The 26311-nt window shown below is 54.7% G+C and overlaps 1 protein-coding gene across 1 annotated transcript; it reads right to left on the bottom strand.

Moving 5' to 3' along the window:
- Positions 1 to 450: 450 nt before the first annotated feature.
- Positions 451 to 22312, bottom strand: RFLNA (refilin A). Its single transcript, XM_032967960.2, has 4 exons — positions 22182 to 22312; positions 14031 to 14263; positions 7631 to 7734; positions 451 to 3841 (listed from the first exon to the last, which is right to left on the bottom strand). The coding sequence occupies exons 2-4, from the start codon at positions 14253 to 14255 to the stop codon at positions 3517 to 3519; spliced, it is 654 nt and encodes a 217-aa protein (XP_032823851.1). The 5' UTR covers positions 14256 to 14263; positions 22182 to 22312; the 3' UTR covers positions 451 to 3516.
- Positions 22313 to 26311: the final 3999 nt, after the last annotated feature.

Consider the following 26311-nt stretch of genomic DNA (forward strand, 5'->3'; position numbering starts at 1 on the left):
GGGGAGAGGTGCTGGCTGTGGTTCAGGAGCGGTTCAGAGATCACGCGCCACCCAAGTTGGCCGTGGCAGAGAATCAAAACTCCAGTCAACAGCTTCACCGCGTAGCCAACAAACCGCTGTGCCGCGGCTCTCCTAAATATAGCCGCAACCCTTGAACGATGTGTGCCAATTTGCCCGTGACTATACGCCCATCGTCCAGTCACGGCTAACATCAGTGGCTCGCCGACGTCTAAACCGGCGCTGGCCTCTTCACCAACCCATAATGACAAGCACGGTGAAGTTTAATCAACCCCCCCAAGGTGATGGAGAGTGGGGAAGCCTTCATCCAGCAGCAGACTCCTGAATGAAACCGTGCTCATTGAGGCACCTAACATGTAACGTTGCATTCACGCCTGTGGGCACATTGCATCGTGTAGTGCATCGGGCTAGAAGCTGCACACGTACGCACACTTCGTGGAACAACATTGCATTTATTAAAATAATTAAACACCCGGTTCGTGTATCCATAAGGAAATTTAAATACACGTACGTAGCTAATACCAATATTTAATAAGTTAAAGCACTATGTATTTACCACCTTTCGTGTATATATATAAGCGGTAACAATAAAAAAAAAATCATTATTGCGAAGCTCATGCCACAAGTCAAAATGAAGATGCGTCAACAAGTGTCCGTGTGCCGGGGGTGGTGAGCAACAACGCGGCGGTGACCACCGTCGCTGCTTGGGCTCTCGCGCGTCCGTCACCGCGTGTCACGGCCATCTCGACGGCCCGATGCCGCACCTTTTAAACGGGGCAACGCCGCGAAATTATTAAATTAAACCGAATTGCACCTCCCGCAAGACACAAGCACACGCCAACGGTTCTATCCGTTATTGGTCCAGTATTATTACATTAGAGGTTCCTTCCGTATGACCAAATCACCCGGAATGCGGCTCGTCTCCTTGGCTCTTCGAAGCCGAGCCGAGCCTGGACAGTGCTGGGATGGGTGACCACTTTGCACAGGTTGTCCTATGGGTTACACGGTGGGCAGTGCGGCAAATTCCATTGTTGTCCTGTACTTCTATGCTCTCGCGTCTACGCTCCCCGCCTTCACGAACCCACGTTGAACAGCGTGGTGTAGCATGGTCAAATAACCCCCCCCCCACCCCCCCACAGGCCACACTGCGTATGGAGGCCCTCATCCAGCCGGGGATTGAAGTAGAGGTGAGAAGTTCGCTTCCGTAGCGACGCTCCCCAGCGACGCTCGTCTCTACGACGACGACGACGACTAAAGAGCTCAATCGTAGCCAACGGAGGATCGTCGTCTCGTCGGCGTGGTGATTTCAAGTCCCTGTGACCTCCCTGGCACCTCCCGCTTAGCTGGTCGCCACGTACGCCGCATCGCGACGGCGATCGGACGCTGTCGGAATCTGCGTCGTACTTGCAATCGTGTTTCGCACGTTCGGTTCGTACGTACGTGTATGTGTGTACGTTGAACTTCTTTTGTACCGTACGTAGCCAACCGTGCCAATCGGAGGTGCGGGGGAAGGACAACAAACTAAACACGAAAAGCAGTTCTAAAGAAATGAGTTTGTCATGATTTAAAAGTGCGTAGCTCCAGTTCCTTCCGAATATTGGAAGGAAGAGCATTCCAGACTGCCGCAGGAGCGCATCTGAAAGCCCCCCCCCCCCCACCATGCGCCAACTGCACCTAGTGACGGTATTTTTATATTTATTTATATCACCCAGGTGTGCTTGCGAGAGAGACCTCGGACCGGACTCACGTTTCCCATCGAGACCGTCTGCAACAGGTGGTTGGCGCTCGTGCCAGTAGCGTTGGTTGTGAATGGATATTGGACTTCGACTTGCGTGTGTTTTTTTGGCGAACGTTAATTTGCGTCCGAATTATTTTTTTGCGCGTCCAAAATCCGTGCCGTGCTGATGCACAACCGGCCGTGGGGAATCATCGCCAAGGTGCTGTGTTGCGTTGTTTTGGCGATTCCCGTCGCGATGCGAATATGGCTCCTCAGCGAATGATTCGGGATCGTTTCCAGGCTTGATCCGCTGGGGGAATTAAAACCCCCGTGTGCAGGATCGCTTTGAGTTGTTTTAATTGTAAACTTGAGTCGCACACAGGCGCTAAAGTCACAGTGGTTCATACAAGATGAATGTGCATCATCATCACCACAGACAAAGTCGAATTATAAATGGAAGAAAAACCCCAGGTCAGTGAGGGGTTTATCTACAACTATATATCTTAATAACGTCTTATTAAGATTTTAAAGTTTTGCCGGGAACGGTGAGTGACAGACATGTTAGTGCCAATGCCACCCGTAAAAACTGTCTGAATCTCAGATCATTTGGTCACGTTTCTGCCTCTCCTCCTTCTGCTCCTCCTCCACCTCATTCATCCAAAAAATCTAAAACGCTAACCTCCCACCAACCAATCAACACCTCTCTCAACCACTACCCTAACACACCGCTCCGTTCATTATTCTTCACTCAAGATATCCGTCTTCCCAGTGGTAAAGCAACTTCCTTGGGCCTTGCCCGACATCTGAATCTCCGCGCTTCTGTCGTCACCGACCGCTTGCCCACAGCCAACCCAGCCGGATCGCTCTGGGATCCCATGATGCCTCGCGGGGGCGGGGGCCACGAATTATTTGAGATGAATATCATGGAAATATAAGATAAACAGTACAAAACAACGCGCACACGTTAAAGTTCCAGTTCAACGTTAACGTTGACACCTTAACGTCCCAGGTTAAGCTAATGATTCCGCCAGGTAACGAGCGAGCGAAACAAACGACACAAAAGCGCGGTTCCACTCGATGGCGGTGGGTTTTGGGCTCGCGTCGGGGGCACGGCAAATTTGAACTGCGACGTAAAACTCCGAGATGTCTCGTTAACAAAATAAATAAGTAAACCCAAGCCGTTAGATGTGTTTTGTGCGCAGAGCGCGTGCACAGCCGTCGGCCGTTTCTCCAACTCGGTCCGAGCCACACTCGAGCCTAAACTAGAGACGCAGTAACGGTCCGAATCCATGAGAATTCCGAACCGGAGGGTTTTCGGACACTGGAAATACATTTTCACCCAGAAGCGTGTTCCTTTGCACGAACGCTGCGGTTTCGTGTTGCTCTCAGCGTGTGTTTTGCATCGTAGAAGTCGTTTTTAGTTTCTACTAAATTTGACACTGGATTTGACACCAAAGTCGTAGCAAACGAAGCCCAAAACTCAAAAGACTCTCCCCTCAGACTCTTCCCATCACTAACCGACCGCTCGCTTGCTACTGCTTCCGTTACGAGCTCCACCCGCTTTAATGATTCGGCTGGCGCTGCCCTGCGTGTGGCACTTCCCGGTCAACCCCTGCCGGGGTGCGTTCGCACAGCGTCCGCCGCGGCACCGCCGTGCCGGATCGGCCGACGGGGAACCTCGACTCCCGGGGCCGAGCGCGTGTAGCCCAGCGTCACCCTGCGCGGAGCGGCTCCCTCCACGCCCGACCTCCGGCAGGGAGCGGCGGCGGCGGCGCCGGCGGTCACGGCCGTGCCGCGGGCTGCAGCTGGACGCAGCTGAGGTAGCGGCGGCGCGGCGAGGCGGCGGGGTCCGGGCCGTACGTGAGCGTGGTGGTGAAGGAGCGGCGCGTGGCCCCGCCCGGGAACACGAAGTGCGTGTCGGCGTAGGAGCGCCGACACGCCGTGGGCCGGGCCTCCAGGAGCACCTCGGAGCGGTGGTGGCGCCACGTGGAGCCGGCCGTGAGCACCAGCGTCTGCGCGTGCGACGTGGGGCGGCCCAGGCCGGGCCACGCGAGCAAGGCGCTGCGGTAGCGCCGCGCGGAGCCCACCTGGAGCTCGGAGACGCACCTGCTCCGACGGGACGGGATGGGACGGGCCACGTGGGAGGAATGGGGTCGGAGAACGAGCTGTCAATGTGCCCGGTCATCATCACAATGCATGGCTAGATAGCCCGTAGTAGGTGTCCACGGCACATTTCGTAATTTGTTTCCACTTTCCTCCCTGTCTTGTGCCCATATGTTCAAGTGGTGGCCAACGTCTTTCTGCCACCAATCTCTGATGTCGACATCGTCAAAGCCATTCTCTGTTAGGTCTTCCCCTCTTTCCAGGTCCTTCCATTTTTCCGAACAACAACAACAACAAGACTTTTGATTTTCCTGTTGTTGTCCACCCTACATAATGTGTCCACATAGTGTCAGTTTCCTTCTCGTCACTTGGGACACACCTCGGCAATGAGATGCGTAGAGAGATGTTGAGTTTTCTACAAAGGAGGCTCGCTGGGATTGTCCCGTATCGCGGCCCTGAGAGACGGTGATGGCTTAGGGAGGCCTTCATCCAGCAGTGGAGTGATGGTGGCTGATTGATGATGACGAATCAGTATTTACGTCTGGAGAACTTCCCCTCAATGAATGTGGAGTCATGTCAAAGCTGGTGATGTACAGTTAATGCGCGCGAGGTCGAAATCACGGAAACACTTCACCTTTGACCCGATAATTCGGATAATTCCGTTAATCGGCCCCCGGTGTAGCTTATCTGCTCTACCCACTGGCGGAGCCGGTGGGGGGGTGGGGTGGCACGTGCCCCCCCAATGATCCGATTTATTTGTAATAAATCGGCATTTTGCGACTGCCACTGTGTAGCATATTATTATGTGCCAGGGACTGAGATGATTGGACAATAGTCTTGAGTCCATAATTGGCAATAAATAACGGCAAAGCGGTTATAAGTGACTCACAGAATTGTGCGCAGTTGCGTCTACAGAGTCCACGACTTCCCTGAAGGCATCAACACCTTCAGCGAGCGCGATGCCGATCACACAACGGGGTTCGAATTCGACCCTCGATCGATGGCTGTGCCATCGATCGAGGGTCGAATAAAAAGCAAGGGACAACTCCTTACTAACAACTCCTTAAATTTTGATTTAAAGCTTTCGTGACTGCAGTAATTCATATTCTTAGCTCTTTCGGTAAAGTCACGTTGAAGGGAAACAATAAAATAATAATATATAAAACAATAAAAATTCTCACGACGTTTTGACCATAACACAAACGGTCATCATCAGGTGTGAAAACCAACGGCAAGAAACATTTGAAAGAAGTGGCGGTTTGTATTTATTTATTTTAAATAATAAAAATAAATAAATACAAACCGCCACTTCTTTCAATAATAAAAATAAATAAATACAAACCGCCACTTCTTTCAAATGTTTCTTGCCGTTGGTCGAAACGTCGTGAGATTTGTATTGTTTTATATATATATTTTATTATTTTATTGTTTCCCTTCAATATGACTTTACCGAAAGAGCTAAGAATAACAACTCCTTACTTACTAACAACTCCTCTATCATTTTTCATTGCTGGAGGGGTTGCCCCCCCTACCTGAAAATCCTGGCGAGAGACGACGGCCAGGTCCATGCGACAGTTGGTCACTGTTATATTTGTAAAACTTCTTTCGTATGCTACGTAGCCAACCGTGCCAATCGGAGGTGCGGGGAAGGACAAAAAAAACTAAACACTCGTGACCATGGTGGGAGTCCTAAACAAATCATCCAAGCCGGGGGACCATGATTGAAGTGCACTGTATAGACCACTACACCGTATTACTGTATTTACCACCACAGTGGTGGTAGTACATACAGCCTTTAAGCTCGAAATGCCACTTGGAGATTTCTGATCTACACCTGTAAAGAGACCACATCACCGCAATACCAGCCCAATCCATGCAATCCCTGATCAACTTAAAGATTGCACTCGCAATCTTCAAATACCCCACTGGATTTTTCCCACCTACTTCTCCCCTCTCGCGCAAAGTATGATCTGTGTTTTGATTTAGTGTGCTGATCTTAAATGTGCAATGAAAAATTTTGATACTCCGACTGATGCTCCTGTTGTGGAGTGACTCATGCAGCCAACTATGGCTGCAGGGTTTGGTGGTACATGTTTATGTCGTTTATTGTAAAAATTCGGTCACAGTTCCTATGATCACTGTTACATTGCTTTTATGGCTTTATTTTGGTGATTTCGCAAATGTGTTTTGGTTTGGCCATGTTTGTTTGTTGTAGTACGGAGTTAGACTGATGGCCTTAATCTAAGTTGTATTGTGGTTGTTATTTGACTTGCATCCCACTTGGATTTTTGCACACAGCGTTGGTGTACGGTGCTTTTTCTGCAATATTTTGCTGTCTTTTCTTGGATTTTCTGTTTGCACAGTCGCATAGTCACTTTAAGATGTTTTCTTGTTCATGTTTTTGCTTTTTGTTTGTTGCGGTTGCACCCGATTCAAGAGCCGAATGGTTTGCAGGGCTATACCAAATAAATGAAACTGAAAAACTGAAAACTTAAAAAACCACCATTAACCATAATCTCCGGATTATAGGGACTCACTTCTGTAATTTCAAGCTAAATGTAATCAGGTAGCTGTGTGTGTGGAACCAGATTTGTCTAACTTTAAACTATATATATTTTTTTATTTTACCAGGTAAGGCCCACTGAGTTATATAGCTCTTTCAGCTTAATTTTCAGAAGTGACCTGGCCACAAATGATAGCTCAATGAAGTGGCTTACCACGTGGAAATTTATAGCAGCCAAATACTTATGTTGACCAAATTTGGAGGGAAAAACCGGAGGACCCGGAGAAAAATCCATGCGACTCCAGGGAGAGCACGCAAACTCCAAATATACAGGAGATGGGGTCGGGATCAAACCCACGGAGCTACTGCATGACAGGCGAGGTAGTGAACATCTCGCCACTGTGGCACTCAAACATACTGTACACAAACCACGAGCAGTGATTCGTGCGCACGCAACTCGACACGTCAACTTAGCCACGGTGGCTAGGAGATGTTAACTCCCTCGCCTGGTACGCGAGGAGGTCATGGATTCCATCCTGACCCTGACGCCTGCTGTATATTTGGAGTTAGCGTGTCTCCCTCTCTCCGTGGTCGCGTGGATTTTTCAATGGGCCCTCAGGTTTTTCCCTCTACATTTAGAATCAACATCACACATTTATGAGTATTTGGCTGCTATAAATTTCCACGTGATTAGCCACTTCGTTGAGCTGTCATTTGTGGCCAGGTCGCTTCTGAAAAAGAGCTACATAGCTCAGTGGACCTTACCTGGTAAAATAAAAAGTTGATACAGTTTAATAGAGAATCGAGGATGGTGTCTGCACTCTGTCCAATCATGATTTTAATTCTGATGATTGTGCTTCTGATGGTGATATGCTGATGATGGTGAGAAGCTGATGATGATGCTTCTTGTGATGACGATGCTTATGCGGCTGATGATGCATCTGATATCGATAGTGACGATGTTTATACTTTGTATGATGACTAAGCTGATGCTGTTGCTAGTAATGCTGATGATGCGGATGCTTCTAGATTTGAAGCTTTCGTGACTGCAAGGATTCATACTCTTTGTTTTTTTTTTCGGTAAAGTCACGTATCAAGATGATACAGCGAACTTTGTTGTGTCTGTTCCACCTGAAGACGGAAGCTTGTGTTGCCTCCGAAACGTCGTGATTTAATTTAGTTTGTTTTCTTTTATTTTACCTACGTGACTTTACCGAAAAAGCCGAAGAGGATGCTGATGCTGTTGATAATAATGCTGATGATGCCGTTGCTGATGATGCTGTACTCACCTCACTTCCAGCACGCTGGGCGGTGGCTCCACCTCCACGCCCTCGCTGAAGGAGCGCGTCCTCAGGGCCTCGCTGCCGAGTGACTTCTGTCTCCCGGGCACCGCCTGCGGAGTCACCGCGTTAGTGATGCCCCCGGCGCGTGGCACAGCGGCGCGCGCCTCCTCGCCACGAGCCTTGAGCCTCTACTCATCGCCCCCGCTGGGAGGTGAGCGGGTAGAGCCTCAGGGCTCATTCACTGGGTTGCTAATTTTCGTGCCCTTTGTTCAAATAATGCGGCGTTTGATTTGAAAGAAAAAAAGCGGTGGAGAAGTCAATTGGACGAATACAAAAACAAAAACCGAGGCGGAAGAACCACGCATATTCATGGGTCCTGCAGTGGCACGCGTGCGTGCCAGTCTGCGTTCGTGAGAGAACGCCGCTCGGTCTGAGGCGGGGTGGGAGATTGACGGCTGCTGCCGTATGGCGGTGCACCTACGTATGCGTGCCGAGCGCTGTACGTAGCCAACGTACGTAGCCAACCGTGCTAATCGGAGGTTAGCACGGTTGTACTGGGATTTTCTACGCTCCCACCTAACGCCGTGCTCCCCGCCTTCCAACGGCAACGAGCCGCACTGACGAGCGCGGCGAAGTACGGTCAAGTCAACGACCCGCGAACCCTCACGGCGCGGGGAATCCCTCATCCAGCAGTGGACGTACAAAGCCCCACCCCCGTGCCCACCGATGAGCACGGTTGGCTACGTGCGGTGCGAAAGAAGTTCACGTGGCGCCTCTCCGCCAACGCGAGGGGGCCCCTGAGCCCCCCCCCTCCCCCCCGGCCCCCACGATTCACACGACCGCTACAGCGAGCGCAGGGCCGGGACTGACACATCCCGAGTTCGATCCCGGCCCGTGGGAACACCATCCTCACACGACCTCGGTCATCCACGACTGCCACCCAACCCCACCACATTCCCTTTGAAGCACCCCCCCACCTCCCCCTCTCTGTCGACCCGGAGCGGGAGTCGAACCGCGTGAGTCGCCCCGCGCTGTGGAATGTGTCGCCGGGATATCGGTTTTCGCGTTTCTCCGCAAAACTTTTCCAAATGTCACGCGCGGAGTACTGACGCCGCGGGGCCAGCGAGGCACGGAAAGGTCACAGAGAGAGACGGGGCGACAGAGAGGGACAGTCGTGTGGATGTGGAGCGAGCTGGCAGTGGAATTGACCCGAGGCTCTAGGGTTGCCACCGCTGAGATGCAAATAACCGCGACACACCACGTGATGAAGAAGAAGAAGAGGAGGAATAATAATAGCTGACCATACGAGCAGAGGGGGGAGGACCGCGTGTGGATGCATCGTGCCGCGTGGTGCATTGTTGACTATCGCTCTACAACCTGGGGGTTGTAACGTCCCGGAGAAGACTCAGGGATTGCCCCAGGACAGCAGCTGCCTCGACAAAGTTGGAGGACGGTCCTGGGGGGGGCAGGGGACAGGTGGTGACTCAACGGAGCCCCGCGGGGCCGGAGGAGAGGGCCACGTGCCGGGCTTGGAAGCAACGGGAGAGATTGGAGAGGGGAAGACTCCCTCCCATTCCTTCAGCCACCAGGACCCGTGCCAGCCACCAGGACCCGTGCCAGCCACCAGGACCCGTGCCAGCCACCAGGGCCCGTGCCAGCCACCGGGGCCCGTGCCAGCCACCGGGGCCCGTGCCAGCCACCGGGACCCGTGCCAGCCACCGGGACCCGTGCCAGCCACCGGGGCCCGTGCCAGCCACCGGGGCCCGTGCCAGCCACCGGGGCCCGTGCCAGCCACCGGGGCCCGTGCCAGCCACCAGGACCCGTGCCAGCCACCAGGACCCGTGCCAGCCACCAGGACCCGTGCCAGCCACCAGGGCCCGTGCCAGCCACCGGGACCCGTGCCAGCCACCGGGACCCGTGCCAGCCACCAGGACCTGTGCCAGCCACCAGGACCCGTGCCAGCCACCAGGACCCGTGCCAGCCACCAGGACCCGTGCCAGCCACCAGGGCCCGTGCCAGCCACCGGGACCCGTGCCAGCCACCAGGACCCGTGCCAGCCACCAGGACCCGTGCCAGCCACCAGGACCCGTGCCAGCCACCAGGGCCCGTGCCAGCCACCAGGACCCGTGCCAGCCACCAGGGCCCGTGCCAGCCACTAGGACCCGTGCCAGTGCCAGCCACCAGGACCCGTGCCAGCCACCAGGACCCGTGCCAGCCACCAGGACCCGTGTCAGCCACCAGGACCCGTGCCAGCCACCAGGGCCCGTGCCAGCCACCAGGGCCCGTGCCAGCCACTAGGACCCGTGCCAGCCACCAGGGCCCGTGCCAGCCACCAGGACCCGTGCCAGCCACCAGGGCCCGTGCCAGCCACCAGGGCCCGTGCCAGCCACTAGGACCCGTGCCAGTGCCAGCCACCAGGACCCGTGCCAGCCACCAGGGCCCGTGCCAGCCACCGGGGCCCGTGCCAGCCACCGGGGCCCGTGCCAGCCACCGGGGCCCGTGCCAGCCACCAGGGCCCGTGCCAGCCACCAGGACCCGTGCCAGCCACCAGGACCCGTGCCAGCCACCAGGGCCCGTGCCAGCCACCGGGGCCCGTGCCAGCCACCGGGGCCCGTGCCAGCCACCGGGGCCCGTGCCAGCCACCAGGACCCGTGCCAGCCACCAGGACCCGTGCCAGCCACCAGGACCCGTGCCAGCCACCAGGGCCCGTGCCAGCCACCAGGACCCGTGCCAGCCACCAGGGCCCGTGCCAGCCACCACGACCCGTGCCAGCCACCAGGGCCCGTGCCAGCCACCAGGGCCCGTGCCAGCCACCAGGGGGTTCATGGGTGGCGAGTGCAGCTGAGGTGGCGGGGTGTAGCAGTCAGCGTGCCACACTACGAACCCGGCATCCCGGGTTCAATTCCCACTAACGGCCACCAACACCGGTGATGATTGTCTGAAGCGGTCCTGGGCGTCCCATAGGTCGACTCAGCCTCAAATGAGGAGTACCTGGGTGCGGTGTGTAGTAAACATCGCCACCTCGGGAGACAACCGGGGTCGGGCGTGGTGCTGGTCACCCACCCCCTCGTGTGCCACAGTGCCGGCGTTCATAGGCGCTACTCGCTAACAGCACTTGCCCCAACAGCCTGTTAAGGCTATACAGGGGATCTTTGTTTTTTTAGGTGGGGGGGGGGCACTGTTGACAGAGAGTGTGAACTTGTCAAAGAGACGAATGGTGGGCTCTCTATTTACCCGCAATAACACAACGCCGTCTCAGACACACCGGCTGTGCTGTACGAGGAACTCACTGCCACGTTTGGTTTGTGTGACAAACCTTATTGATTGGCTGTGTCGGGTGGTGGTGAGCTTAACGACACATTCATATTTACGCGATCTAACCCAAACGCCCCCCCCCCCCTTGATTATGGATAGTCAGGCTTGTATGAGTTTGGCAGTGGGGGGAGGGGCCGGGGGAAGGTGCCCCGTGATTCGGGCCCCCCAGTGTGGATGTTTGGATTTGTGGGGAGGGGGGGGGGCTCTCATTCGGGGAGTCTGGGGGGGGGGCAGCAGCCACTCACGTGGCTCGGTGTAAGTCAGCGCGCGGAGTGGCGGCGCGGTGCTTAGCGTACTCCGCTGTGTACCCGGCCACCTGAGTTCGATCCCCGGCCTCGGGTAAGCTCGGCGTAGAGTCGTCATCTGAACCAGCCCTGCCCCCCCCACCCCCCAACTAACATGGCGTGGGGCAGCCGACATCTAGCAGTGGGTGGATAAAGAACTGTGGATGACTGCTCTTCATAATTGCTTTAAAACGGCATTGTGTGATTGTGGGTAGCTAAACAGACCACACTTGTTCACTTGCCTACTGCCTTGCCAAATATTACCCAGAAGCCTCTGCTTACACAACGAAACCCCGGGCTGGCTTCCACCTTCGTGGTGTTAAGGTCACACTCGTCACAAAGTGTGCTTGCCACAAATGAACCACAACGCCTCACTCATCTCGTCAAGGATCATGAACCATCACGAGAACTGAGGTCATCCTCGCGGCAGCAGCAGCGGCTTCTGGCTGCTAACCATCAAACAAAGACGGTGGTCACCGCATCGCGCGCTTTCAGGTGCGCTTCTGCGGCCGTCTGGAACGCTCTTCCTTCCGATGTTAGGAAGCCACTGGAGCTATGTGCACTTTTATATCTAGATTGAAAACTCTTTCTTCCTAACTGCTTTTTGTGTTTAGTGTGTTGTCTCCCCCTCCCCCCGCACCTCCGATTGGCACGGTTGGCTACGTACGGTGCGAAAGAAGTTCAAAGGCACAGACATCAGCGGAGTCAGACTCGTTAAACGTGCGTCGCTCGATGACCAGATCTTATTGGCAAGAGCTCTCCGTCTAAACCATGGGGGCCCTCTTTTGGTCCGGAAAGCCAATTAATTAGCGGACGGACGGAGCCGTTGTTTGTCTGTCCGCATGGAGACGCCGAGCGGAGGTCTGCGTGAGATGTCTCCAACTCGAGTCGATCACGCGGAGAGATAACCGACACCATCTCCCGTTCAAGACTCTTCCCCCCGTGCGCCTCATCTCCCGTTTCCGGGCCTCTCTCCCCTCCCTCTCTGCCGCTCTCTCCCAGTCGAGGCGCGGGCGGGAGAGTTGGGCGGAGGGGACGCGGTTACTCCTCGTACGGCACGGAAAGAATTCACGCGAGGGAGAGCGGGGGGTGGTGTAACTCTCGTACACACGGGGGGAGAGGGACATCGCGCTCCTCAAGAGCGCCGGGATTCAAAGCCGCCCACGGTGAATGAAGCAGGAGGAGGGAAAGAAAGATGGGGAGAGGTCGAAAGTGCCATCGTTTATATTTCTGATGAAGTGGAGTGTGCTGTGAGCGGTGTGGTGTCTTCTTGGGGAGAGTAGTGGCGCAGTGGTAAGCCACCTAAGTTCGAATCCCAGCCACGGCTAACATCAGCGGTGAGCGCTACCTGAAACGACTCCCCCCTGACATCCCCAGCTGAGTATCGGGTGTGGTGAAGTATGGTCGGCAACACCCAGCAGTAGACTGACACTGGGCTCTGTGAATTGTCACGTTCACGGAGGGACAAAGGAGATGCCAAGAGGGAGAGACGGAGCGAGATCACGGGGGGGGAGAGTGGGGGGAGATGACCTCTGGAGGTGAGTGACCTTTCCCGGTAGGCACCGTGCCGTCTGTGTCGCACGGGAGCGACGCAGCAACCGAGGCGCGCAAGCGGTGCAACTGCGCCGGGGGGGGAGGGGGGAGGGGCGGGAGGGGGGAATCCGGGCGCCAGGCGGCTACGCGGAGATGAGGGACTTGGAGGGGGTGGGGGAGGGGGTGGGGGAGGGACTTGGAGGGGGTGGGGGAGGGGCTGCCCCCCCCCTTGTGTCCTGGGGCGGCTGACGGCTTCGAGCACCACGCTGCCGCGTGCAGAGCCTCTGCACGGCTGGCGGTGGCTGGGAGATGTTAACTACCTCGCCTGCTCTACAGGAGGTTCAATCTCGACCCTGACGCCTGCTGTATATTTGGAGTCTGCGCGTCTCTCCCCGTGGTCACGTGGATTTTCCTCCGGCTTTTCCCCTCCACGATTTGAATCAACATCCACGCGTTTTGAGTTTTTAGCTGCTGCAAAATTTCCACGTGATAAGCCACTTCGCTGAGCTATCATTTGTGGCCAGGTCGCTTCTGAAAAAGAGCTACATAGCTCAGTGGGCCTTGCCTGGCGCAGCGGTTAGCGCGCTGCTGCGCTCAGAACCCGGGCGACCAGAATTGCATTCCCTCTCACGGCCAACACCGGTGACGATTATCTGAACTCGGTGATGGGCCTTCTCCCCTAGGTAGACTCAGCCTCAAAAGAGTACCTGGTGCGGTGTGTAAAATAATCGCCACTGGGGAGACAAAGGTGGCCGGGCAGGTGCGTGGTGCAGGCCACCCACCCCCTCGTGTGCCGTGCCGGCCTTCGTAGGCGCTACTCGCTAACAGCACTTGCCCCAACAGTCTGCTAGGCTACACGGGGGACCTTTGTCTTGTTCTGTGCGTGCGCTGCGAGAGGGATCCGCGTGAGATGTCAATCGCGGTCGCCTCTCGCGTTGCGTTCGTCTAAGCAAAGGGTCGTTGCCCGAAACGTTTGTATAGAGTCTATACAGTCTAGATATGCATTGTATTCGTGAGTACGGCAGCGACGTGGTTCAATGTCGCGGTCTGCTGCTGCTGCTGCTGCCGGCCACGACGAGAGGCTCCATCAGAGGGAGAGAGTTCGTGTCGCTCCTCCTCCTCCGTTGCAGCAGCAGCAGCGCAGTGAGCCACAGTGTGGGTCGCATGGCGCTCCTCGCTAACAGCACTTGCCCCAACAGTCTGTTAAAGCTACACGGGGGACCTTTGTCTTTGGTGGTGGAGCGTGGGGGGTGGGGTGGCCACGCGCGCTTTACCCGCTGGAGCAGCCCGGCCCCGCAGCTGCTGCCGGAGGACGCTGCCGAGGGTCCCCGTGACCCCGTGGAGGGGCTCCAGGCGCCGGGGCTGGCGGAGTGCAGCGGCGGGCTCGGGCTGGGGGGCAGCCCCGAGTCGGGGCTGTCGAGGCCGCCGTCGCGGCCGCGGTGGAGCCGCTTCGCCTCGAACTGCGCGTCCATCTCGCGGAGCACGAGGTGGCCCACCATGGCGGGGCCTGGGGGCGAGGGGCGGGGTTGTCAGGGTGGGCTCCGGGTGGGGGGGGGGTGCAGGCATCCGTGTCCACGTGCTGGCGGTGGCGCGCGCACGTGGAGAGCGGTGGTGCAGCGCTGAGCGCTACGCTGCGCTACGAACCCGGCTACCCGAGTTCCATTTCCGCTCATGGCCAACGCCCAGTCTGTGGCGATTGTCTGAACCGGTCCTGGGCCTCACCTAGGTCGACTCAGCTTCAAATGAGTAGTTGGTGCGGGGTGCAAACATCGCCACTGGGGAGACAAAGGCGGCCGGGCGTGGTGCTGGCCACCCGCCCGCTCGTGTGCCGTGCCGGTCTCCATGGGTGTTTCACGAACAGCACTTGCCCCGGCAGCTTGCGTAGGCTACACGGGGGATCTTTATATTTGTGTATTCACGTGCTGTTGTGTCGGTAGGCGTGTGTGTGTGTGTTTATAGGGCGTGGTGCTGGCCACCCACCCCATCGTGTGCCGTGCAGACCTTGATAGGTGCTCGCCCACAGCACTTGCCCCAAAAGTCTGTTAAGGTTATACGGGGGAACTTTGTTCATTGTTGCCTGTGTTTATCAGAGTGCACCTAGCCTGGCACGATTGCCATGGGACGTCACCGCCACTTAGTGGCGAACGGCGGTTGTTGTTGTTCGCAGTGCACGTGCTGTGAGCGTGAGTTGGTCTTACAGTGTCACGTGCTGTGTGTGTTGTGTGTTGTGATAGTGTTGTGTGTTGTGATAGTGGTGTGTGTTGTGATAGTGTTGTGGGTGTGTTGTGATAGTGGTGTGTGTGTTGTGATAGTGGTGTGTGTGTTGTGATAGTGGTGTGTGTTGTGATAGTGGAGTGTGTGTGTTGTGATAGTGGTGTGTGTTGTGATAGTGGTGTGTGTGTTGTGTGTTGTGATAGTGGTGTGTTTGTGTGATGTGTGTGTTGTGATAGTGGTGTGTGTGTGATAGTGGTGTGTGTTGTGATAGTGGTGTGTGTGTTGTGATAGTGGTGTGTGTTGTGATAGTGGTGTGTGTTGTGATAGTGGTGTGTGTTGTGTGTGTGTTGTGATTGTGGTGTGTGTGTTGTAATAGTGGTGTGTGTGTGTTGTAATAGTGGTGTGTGTGTGTTGTGATAGTGGTGTGTGTTGTGATAGTGTTGTGTGTTGTGATAGTGGTGTGTGTGTGTGATAGTGGTGTGTGTGTGATAGTGGTGTGTGTTGTGATAGTGGTGTTTGTTGTGATAGTGGTGTGTGTGTTGTGTGTGTGTTGTGATAGTGGTGTGTGTTGTGATAGTCGTGTGTGTGTTGTGTGTGTTGTGTGTGTGTTGTGATAGTGGTGTGTGTGTTGTGATAGTGGTGTGTGTTGTGATAGTGGTGTGTGTGTTGTGATAGTGGTGTGTGTTGTGATAGTGGTGTGTGTGTGTTGTGATAGTGGTGTGTGTTGTGTGTGTGTTGTGATAGTGGTGTGTGTTGTGATTGTGGTGTGTGTGTGTTGTGATAGTGGTGTGTGTTGTGTGTGTGTTGTGATTGTGGTGTGTGTGTGTTGTAATAGTGGTGTGTGTGTGTTGTAATAGTGGTGTGTGTGTGTTGTGATAGTGGTGTGTGTTGTGATAGTGTTGTGTGTTGTGATAGTGGTGTGTGTGTGTGATAGTGGTGTGTGTGTGATAGTGGTGTGTGTTGTGATAGTGGTGTGTGTTGTGATAGTGGTGTTTGTTGTGATAGTGGTGTGTGTGTTGTGTGTGTGTTGTGATAGTGGTGTGTGTTGTGATAGTCGTGTGTGTGTTGTGTGTGTTGTGTGTGTGTTGTGATAGTGGTGTGTGTGTTGTGATAGTGGTGTGTGTTGTGATAGTGGTGTGTGTGTTGTGATAGTGGTGTGTGTTGTGATAGTGGTGTGTGTGTGTTGTGATAGTGGTGTGTGTTGTGTGTGTGTTGTGATAGTGGTGTGTGTTGTGATTGTGGTGTGTGTGTGTGTTGTGATAGTGGTGTGTGTTGTGATAGTGGTGTGTGTTGTGATAGTGGTGTGTGTGTGTGGTGGTGTTGGCTGTGTGTGTGGTGGTGGTGGTGTTGGCTATGTGTGTGGTGGTGGTGTTGGCTGTGTGTGTGTGGTGGTGGTGTTGGCTGTGTGTGTGTGGTGGTGTTGGCTGTGTGTGGTGGTGCTGGCTGTGTGTGTGGTGGTGGTGTTGGCTGTGTGTGGTGTTGGCTGTGTGTGTGGTGGTGGTGTTGGCTGTGTGTGTGTGGTGTTGCCTGTGTGGTGGTGTTGACTGTGTGTGTGTGGTGGTGTTGGCTATGTGTGTGTGGTGTTGGCTATGTGTGTGTGTGGTGTTGACTGTGTGTGTGTGTGTGGTGGTGTTGGCTGTGTGGTGGTGTTGACTGTGTGTGTGGTGGTGGTGTTGACTGTGTGCGTGTGGTGGTGTTGGCTGTGTGTGTGGTGGTGGTGTTGACTGTGTGTGTGGTGGTGGTGTTGGCTGTGTGTGTGGTGGTGGTGTTGGCTGTGTGTGGTGGTGTTGACTGTGTGTGTGTGTGGTGTTGGCTGTGTGGTGGTGTTGACAGTGTGTGTGTGTGGTGTTGGCTGTGTGGTGGTGTTGGCTGTGTGGTGGTGTTGACAGTGTGTGTGTGTGTGGTGTTGGCTGTGTGTGTGTGGTGTTGACTGTGTGTGGTGGTGGTGTTGGCTGTGTGTGTGTGGTGTTGGCTGTGTGGTGGTGTTGACAGTGTGTGTGGTGGTGGTGTTGGCTGTGTGTGTGTGGTGTTGGCTGTGTGTGTGTGGTGTTGGCTGTGTGGTGGTGTTGACTGTGTGTGTGTGGTGGTGTTGGCTGTGTGTGTGGTGTTGGCTGTGTGTGTGTGGTGGTGTTGGCTGTGTGTGTGGTGTTGGCTGTGTGGTGGTGTTGGCTGTGTGTGTGGTGGTGTTGGCTGTGTGTGTGTGGTGTTGACTGTGTGTGTGTGTGGTGTTGGCTGTGTGTGTGTGTGGTGTTGGTCGTGTGTGTATGGTGTTGACTGTGTGTGTGGTGGTGGTGTTGGCTGTGTGGTGGTGTTGGCTGTGTGTGTGGTGTTGACTATATGTGTGTGGTGGTGGTGTTGGCTGTGTGGGTGGTGTTGGCTGTGTGTGTGTGTGGTGTTGGCTATGTGTGTGTGTGTGGTGTTGGCTGTGTGTGGTGTTGACAGTGTGTGTGGTGGTGGTGTTCTCTGTGTGTGTGGTGTTGACTGTGTGTGGTGTTGGCTGTGTGTGTGGTGTTGGCTGTGTGTGTGTGGTGGTGTTGACAGTGTGTGTGTGGTGTTGGCTGTGTGTGTGTGGTGGTGTTGACAGTGTGTGTGTGGTGTTGGCTGTGTGTGTGTGGTGTTGGCTGTGTGTGTGTGGTGGTGTTGACTGTGTGTGTGGTGGTGGTGTTGGCTGTGTGTGTGTGGTGTTGGCTGTGTGTGTGGTGTTGACAGTGCGTGTGTGTGGTGTTGACAGTGTGTGTGTGGTGTTGGCTGTGTGGTGGTGGTGTTGACAGTGTGTGTATGGTGGTGTTGACTGTGTGTGTGTGTGTTGTTGACTGTGTATGTGTGTGGTGGTGTTGGCTGTGTGTGTGTGGTGATGACTGTATGTGTGGTGTTGACTGTATGTGTGTTGTTGGCTGTGTGTGTGTTGTGAGTCATGACCTGCTCTCTAACCAGCTCAGGTGGCTGCTCAGAGCGAACGACTCCAGGAATAAAACAATCCAGGTTGGGGGTTGACGCAGCCCATCATCCCTCCGGGGTCGACAAAGTATGTACCACGTTATGGAGAAGTCAACAGTAGTTCTATGGATAGACTAGCCCCTGCCATATGGACGTGGAATTTCCACCACTGGCTCAGGGCTAGGAACAGGAGATGACCACCATCTGAATGTTCATGTGAATAGCAGGAGATTACTCTGTGCGTTATAACCACGACCTGGGTGTGTGCTCTGGGTGTGTGCTCTGGGTGTGTGCTCTGGGTGTGTGCTCTGGGTGTGTGCTATGGGTGTGTGCTCTGGGTGTGTGCTCTGGGTGTGTGCTCTGGGTGTGTGCTCTGGGTGTGTGCTCTGGGTGTGTGCTCTGGGTGTGTGCTATGGGTGTGTGCTCTGGGTGTGTGCTCTGGGTGTGTGCTCTGGGTGTGTCCTCTGGGTGTGTGCTCTGGGTGTGTGCTCTGGGTGTGTGCTATGGGTGTGTGCTCTGGGTGTGTGCTATTGGTGTGTGCTCTGGGTGTGTGCTCTGGGTGTGTGCTATGGGTGTGTGCTCTGGGTGTGTGCTATGGGTGTGTGCTATTGCTATGGGTGTGTGCTCTGTGTGTGTGCTCTGGGTGTGTGCTCTGGGTGTGTGCTCTGGGTGTGTGCTCTGGGTGTGTGCTCTGGGTGTGTGCTCTGGGTGTGTGCTATGGGTGTGTGCTCTGGGTTTGTGCTCTGGGTGTGTGCTCTGGGTGTGTGCTCTGGGTGTGTGCTCTAGGTGTGTGCTCTGGGTGTGTGCTCTGGGTGTGTGCTCTGGGTGTGTGCTCTGGGTGTGTGCTATGGGTGTGTGCTCTGGGTGTGTGCTCTGGGTGTGTCCTCTGGGTGTGTGCTCTGGGTGTGTGCTCTGGGTGTGTGCTCTGGGTGTGTGCTATGGGTGTGTGCTCTGGGTGTGTGCTATTGGTGTGTGCTCTGGGTGTGTGCTCTGGGTGTGTGCTATGGGTGTGTGCTCTGGGTGTGTGCTATGGGTGTGTGCTCTGGGTGTGTGCTCTGGGTGTGTGCTCTGGGTGTGTGCTCTGGGTGTGTGCTCTGGGTGTTTTGTTGGTGTGTGCTCTGGGTGTGTGCTATGGGTGTGTGCTCTGGGTGTGTGCTCTGGGTGTGTTGTTGGTGTGTGCTCTAGGTGTGTGCTCTGGGTGTGTGCTCTGGGTGTGTGCTCTGGGTGTGTGCTCTGGGTGTGTGCTATGGGTGTGTGCTCTGGGTGTGTGCTCTGGGTGTGTCCTCTGGGTGTGTGCTCTGGGTGTGTGCTCTGGGTGTGTGCTCTGGGTGTGTGCTATGGGTGTGTGCTCTGGGTGTGTGCTATTGGTGTGTGCTCTGGGTGTGTGCTCTGGGTGTGTGCTATGGGTGTGTGCTCTGGGTGTGTGCTATGGGTGTGTGCTCTGGGTGTGTGCTCTGGGTGTGTGCTCTGGGTGTGTGCTCTGGGTGTGTGCTCTGGGTGTTTTGTTGGTGTGTGCTCTGGGTGTGTGCTATGGGTGTGTGCTCTGGGTGTGTGCTCTGGGTGTGTTGTTGGTGTGTGCTCTAGGTGTGTGCTCTGGGTGTGTGCTCTGGGTGTGTGCTCTGGGTGTGTGCTCTGGGTGTGTGCTATGGGTGTGTGCTCTGGGTGTGTGCTCTGGGTGTGTCCTCTGGGTGTGTGCTCTGGGTGTGTGCTCTGGGTGTGTGCTCTGGGTGTGTGCTATGGGTGTGTGCTCTGGGTGTGTGCTATTGGTGTGTGCTCTGGGTGTGTGCTCTGGGTGTGTGCTATGGGTGTGTGCTCTGGGTGTGTGCTATGGGTGTGTGCTCTGGGTGTGTGCTCTGGGTGTGTGCTCTGGGTGTGTGCTCTGGGTGTGTGCTCTGGGTGTTTTGTTGGTGTGTGCTCTGGGTGTGTGCTATGGGTGTGTGCTCTGGGTGTGTGCTCTGGGTGTGATGTTGGTGTGTGTATGTTATGGGTTTGTGTGTGTGTTAAGAGTGCGTATCTGTGTATGTGCATCGGTCGTGTTAGTGGTTCGCGCGCTGCGCTACGAACCAAGCTACCAGAGTTCGATTCCCGCTCACTACCAACAAGAGTGGTGATATTTTTAACCAGTTCTGCCCCACCCCCCGTCCCTAGGTCGACTCAGCCTTAAATGAGTACCTGATGCGGTGTGTAAACATGAGCACGAGGCCGGGCGTGGTGCTGGCCACCCACCCCCTCGTGTGCGGTTCCGGCCTTCATAGGTGCTACTCGCTACGAACAGCACTTGCCCCAACAGTCTGCTAAGGCTACATGGGGGAGCTTTGTATTTGTGTTATGACTGCTGCTGGGGCTCCTGGCACCACCACCAGCAGCGCCACAACACGCGTCTCAATGTCGCTAACGCTGCGTGTGCGGCCTTACAAGGGAAAGGGTCATTGCCCGAAACGTCAGCAGTGCGGTTCGAGCTTTGTGCACCACACTGCTAACGCAGCAGCAGCAGCAGCATCCATGTGCGTATGTTGAACTTCTTTCTCACCGTACGTAGCCATCCTTGCTAATCGGAGTTGGCGCAGTGGTTACCCTGCACAACAAACCCAAGCCACCCGAGTTCGATCCCGGGCCAGGGCTGCACACATTAGTGGTGAGTTTTATCTGAACGCGTCTTATCCACCCCACTCACCTCCCCTGCTGCTGCTGCTGCTACTTCCCCACCAACCTGCACTGACCAGCGTGGTGAAGTATGGTCAAACAACCCGCCTGCTTCTCATGGGGCAGGGGGGTTGTTTGAGGGGCATTCATCCAGCGTCGGATTGCCAAATCCGCTACAACATCGCCATCACAAGACGCATTGTCACGTGTGCGGGCAATTACCATCCGTGTGTGCGATTGTGGTGGCCGTGAGACCCACACTGTGGACCCACGCGGTGACCCACACTGTGGACCCACGCAGTGACCCACACTGTGGACCCACGCAGTGACCCACACTGTGGACCCACGCAGCGACCCACACTGTGGACCCACGCGGTGACCCACACTGTGGACCCACGCAGTGACCCACACTGTGGACCCACGCAGCGACCCACACTGTGGACCCACGCAGTGACCCACACTGTGGACCCACGCAGTGACCCACACTGTGGACCCACGCGGTGACCCACACTGTGGACCCACGCAGTGACCCACACTGTGGACCCACGCAGTGACCCACACTGTGGCTCACTGCGCTGCTGCTGCTGCAACGGAGGAGGAGGAGGAAGAGCGACACGAACTCTCTCCCTCTGATGGAGCCTCTCGTCGTGGCCGGCAGCAGCAGCAGCAGCAGACCGCGACATTGAACCACGTCGCTGCCGTACTCACGAATACAATGCATATCTAGACTGTATAGACTGTATACAGACGTTTCGAGCAACGAGCCTTTGCTTAGACGAACGCAACGCGAGAGGCGACCGCGATTGACATCTCACGCGGATCCCTCTCGCAGCGCACGCACAGAACAAGACAAAGGTCCCCCGTGTAGCCTAGCAGACTGTTGGGGCAAGTGCTGTTAGCGAGTAGCACCTATGAAGGCCGGCACGGCACACGAGGGAGTGGGTGGCCAGCACCACCCACGGCCGCCTTTGTCTCCCCCAGTGGCGATGTTTACACGCCGCACCAGGTACTCATTTGAGGCTGAGTCGACCTAGGGGAGGCCCTGGACTGATGTGTTGGTGGCCGTGAGCGGGAATGGAACTCGGAGTGTCACCCACGGGGGTAGCGCCGCTCCATCCCGAGTGGCACAGGCAGCAGCATCAGCAGCAGCATCAGCAGCATCATCAAGATAATCAGCATCATCATAATCATCATAATCAGCATCAGCAGCATCATCAGCATCATCAGCAGCAGCAGCAGCAGCAGAAGCATCATCATAATCAGCAGCATCATCATAATCATCAGCATCATCAGCATCATAATCAGCAGCAGCATCAGCAGCATCAAGATAATCAGCATCATCATAATCAGCATCAGCAGCAGCATCATCAGCAGCATCATCAGCATCATCAGCAGCAGCATCATCATAATCATCAGCATCATCAGCATCATAATCAGCAGCATCAGCATCAGCAGCATCATCAAGATAAACAGCATCATCATAATCAGCATCATCATAATCAGCAGCATCAGCAGCAGCATCATCAGCAGCAGCATCAGCATCATCAGCAGCAGCATCAGCAGCAGCATCATCAGCAGCAGCATCAGCATCATCAGCAGCAGCATCAGCAGCAGCATCATCATCATCTTACCCTGCTGCTGCTGCTTGCGCCGGTGGAGGTCTCGCCACCACCTCTCCTGTTGCTCCGTCTGCCGCTGATGCTGCTGCTGCTACCCCCAACAGCAGCAGCAGTCCGCTCAACAGCTGATGTTGCTGCTGCTGTTACTGCTGCTGCTGTTGTTGCTACTGCTGTTGTTGCTACTGCTGTAGTTGTTACTGTTGCTGCTGCCACTGTTGTTGTTGCTGCTACTGTTGTTGTTGTTGCTGCTACTGTTGTTGCTGCTGTTGTTGTTGTTGCTACTGTTGTTGTTGTTGCTACTGTTGTTGTTGTTGCTGCTACTGTTGTTGTTGTTGCTGCTACTGTTGTTGTTGCTGCTACTGTTGTTGTTGCTACTGTTGTTGCTGCTACTGTTGTTGTTGTTGCTGCTACTGTTGTTGCTGCTACTGTTGTTGTTGTTGCTACTGTTGTTGTTGCTGCTACTGTTGTTGTTGTTGCTGCTACTGTTGTTGTTGCTGCTACTGTTGTTGTTGCTACTGTTGTTGTTGCTGCTACTGTTGTTGTTGTTGCTGCTACTGTTGTTGCTGCTACTGTTGTTGTTGTTGCTACTGTTGTTGTTGCTGCTACTGTTGTTGTTGTTGCTGCTACTGTTGTTGTTGCTACTGTTGTTGTTGCTGCTACTGTTGTTGTTGTTGTTGCTGCTACTGTTGTTGCTGCTACTGTTGTTGTTGTTGCTACTGTTGTTGTTGCTACTGTTGTTGTTGTTGCTGCTACTGTTGTTGTTGTTGCTGCTACTGTTGTTGTTGCTGCTACTGTTGTTGTTGCTACTGTTGTTGTTGCTACTGTTGTTGTTGTTGCTGCTACTGTTGTTGCTGCTACTGTTGTTGTTGCTGCTACTGTTGTTGTTGTTGCTGCTACTGTTGTTGTTGCTACTGTTGTTGTTGCTGCTACTGTTGTTGTTGTTGTTGCTGCTACTGTTGTTGCTGCTACTGTTGTTGTTGTTGCTACTGTTGTTGTTGCTACTGTTGTTGTTGTTGCTGCTACTGTTGTTGTTGTTGCTGCTACTGTTGTTGTTGCTGCTACTGTTGTTGTTGCTACTGTTGTTGTTGCTACTGTTGTTGTTGTTGCTGCTACTGTTGTTGCTGCTACTGTTGTTGTTGCTGCTACTGTTGTTGTTGTTGCTGCTACTGTTGTTGTTGCTACTGTTGTTGTTGCTGCTACTGTTGTTGTTGTTGTTGCTGCTACTGTTGTTGCTGCTACTGTTGTTGTTGTTGCTACTGTTGTTGTTGCTGCTACTGTTGTTGTTGCTGCTGTTGTTGTTGTTGTTGCTACTGTTGTTGTTGCTGCTACTGTTGTTGCTGCTACTGTTGTTGTTGCTGCTACTGTTGTTGTTGTTGCTGCTACTGTTGTTGTTGCTACTGTTGTTGTTGCTGCTACTGTTGTTGTTGTTGTTGCTGCTACTGTTGTTGCTGCTACTGTTGTTGTTGTTGCTACTGTTGTTGTTGCTGCTACTGTTGTTGTTGCTGCTGTTGTTGTTGTTGTTGCTACTGTTGTTGTTGCTGCTGTTGTTGTTGTTGTTGCTGCTGTTGTTGTTGTTCCCAGTTGCCTCCACTGACCGAAGCAAACGCTGCTCGCGTGAGAGCTGCGGCGCAGCCAGTCCACTGCGATACTGCGAGATCTGCGTTATAGCAGCAGCAGTGTGTGTGTCACTGTGTGTGTGTGTGTCACTGTGTGTGTGTGTGTCACTGTGTGTGTGTGTGTTACACTGTGTGTGTGTGTGTCACTGTGTGTGTGTGTGTCACTGTGTGTGTGTGTGTCACTGTGTGTGTGTGTGTCACTGTGTGTGTGTGTGTCACTGTGTGTGTGTGTGTTACACTGTGTGTGTGTGTCACTGTGTGTGTGTGTGTTACACTGTGTGTGTGTGTCACTGTGTGTGTGTGTCACTGTGTGTGTGTGTTACACTGTGTGTGTGTGTCACTGTGTGTGTCACTGTGTGTCACTGTGTGTGTCACTGTGTGTGTGTGTCACTGTGTGTCACTGTGTGTGTCACTGTGTGTGTGTGTCACTGTGTGTGTGTCACTGTGTGTGTGTGTCACTGTGTGTGTGTGTCACTGTGTGTGTGTCACTGTGTGTGTGTGTCACTGTGTGTGTCACTGTGTGTGTGTGTGTCACTGTGTGTGTGTGTCACTGTGTGTGTGTGTGTGTCACTGTGTGTGTCACTGTGTGTGTGTGTGTCACTGTGTGTGTGTGTGTCACTGTGTGTGTGTGTGTCACTGTGTGTGTGTGTGTGTTACACTGTGTGTGTGTGTGTCACTGTGTGTGTCACTGTGTGTGTCACTGTGTGTGTGTCACTGTGTGTGTCACTGTGTGTTACACTGTGTGTGTGTGTGTGTCACTGTGTGTGTGTGTCACTGTGTGTGTCACTGTGTGTGTCACTGTGTGTGTCACTGTGTGTGTGTGTCACTGTGTGTGTGTGTCACTGTGTGTGTGTGTGTGTTACACTGTGTGTGTGTCACTGTGTGTGTGTGTGTTACACTGTGTGTGTGTGTGTGTCACTGTGTGTGTGTCACTGTGTGTGTCACTGTGTGTGTGTCACTGTGTGTGTGTGTGTGTCACTGTGTGTGTGTGTCACTGTGTGTGTCACTGTGTGTGTCACTGTGTGTGTCACTGTGTGTGTGTCACTGTGTGTGTCACTGTGTGTGTGTGTCACTGTGTGTGTGTCACTGTGTGTGTCACTGTGTGTGTGTCACTGTGTGTGTCACTGTGTGTGTGTGTCACTGTGTGTGTGTGTCACTGTGTGTGTGTCACTGTGTGTGTCACTGTGTGTGTGTCACTGTGTGTGTGTGTCACTGTGTGTGTGTGTCACTGTGTGTGTGTGTGTGTCACTGTGTGTGTGTGTGTGTCACTGTGTGTGTGTGTGTTACACTGTGTGTGTGTCACTGTGTGTGTCACTGTGTGTGTGTCACTGTGTGTGTGTCACTGTGTGTGTGTGTCACTGTGTGTGTGTGTGTCACTGTGTGTGTGTGTCACTGTGTGTGTGTGTGTCACTGTGTGTGTGTGTCACTGTGTGTGTGTGTCACTGTGTGTGTGTGTGTGTCACTGTGTGTGTGTCACTGTGTGTGTCACTGTGTGTGTCACTGTGTGTGTGTGTCACTGTGTGTGTGTGTCACTGTGTGTGTCACTGTGTGTGTGTCACTGTGTGTGTGTGTCACTGTGTGTGTGTCACTGTGTGTGTGTCACTGTGTGTGTGTGTGTCACTGTGTGTGTGTGTCACTGTGTGTGTGTCACTGTGTGTGTGTGTCACTGTGTGTGTGTGTGTGTCACTGTGTGTGTGTATCACTGTGTGTGTCACTATGTGTGTATCACTGTGTGTGTCACTGTGTGTGTGTCACTGTGTGTGTGTGTGTCACTGTGTGTGTGTCACTGTGTGTGTGTGTCACTGTGTGTCACTGTGTGTCACTGTGTGTGTGTGTCACTGTGTGTGTGTCACTGTGTGTGTGTCACTGTGTGTGTGTGTGTCACTGTGTGTGTCACTGTGTGTGTATCACTGTGTGTGTGTGTCACTGTGTGTGTGTGTCACTGTGTGTGTCACTGTGTGTGTGTCACTGTGTGTGTGTATCACTATCCCCTTCTCTCTCCCACTCTCTCTGTCCCCTCTCCCCTCGCTGCCTCCCACCACCACCCCTCGAGCCATCTCCCTCCACAAACTCCCTCCTCCTCTTCCCCGCGCCTCTCCTTTGATTGACAGCGCGACGGGTGGCGATGGTGGTGGTGCGGGTGGTGGTGGTGCGGGTGGTGGTGGTGCGGGTGGTGGTGGTGCGGGTGGTGGTGGTGCGGGTGGTGGTGCGGGTGGTGGTGGTGGTGCGGGTGGTGATGGGTGGGCGTTGTGGTGGAGGGAGGGAGGAGGATGGGGGGGGGGTGCTGCTGCTGGAAGACTTTGTGGGAGGGTCGCGGTGGGATTCGCGTTTCCTTTCATTGGCCTCGGATGTGCCACGTGGCCCCGCGGCCGCGCGTTGTGACGTCACGGGGATGGACGCGGAGTGGGAGGGGCGGTGGAGGGGGGGTGGTAGGGGGGTGGAGGGGGGGGGTGGAGGGGGGGTGGAGGGGGGGTGGTGGGGGGGGTGCCTCGGGGTCCGCTCGGGGCCGAGGAGCGCGGCTCAGTC

The sequence above is a fragment of the Petromyzon marinus genome, chromosome 38, assembly GCF_048934315.1.
Source record: "Petromyzon marinus isolate PM22_M1 ecotype Great Lakes invasive population chromosome 38, UKy_Petmar_22M1.pri1.0, whole genome shotgun sequence".
Taxonomy (NCBI): Eukaryota; Metazoa; Chordata; class Hyperoartia; order Petromyzontiformes; family Petromyzontidae; genus Petromyzon; species Petromyzon marinus.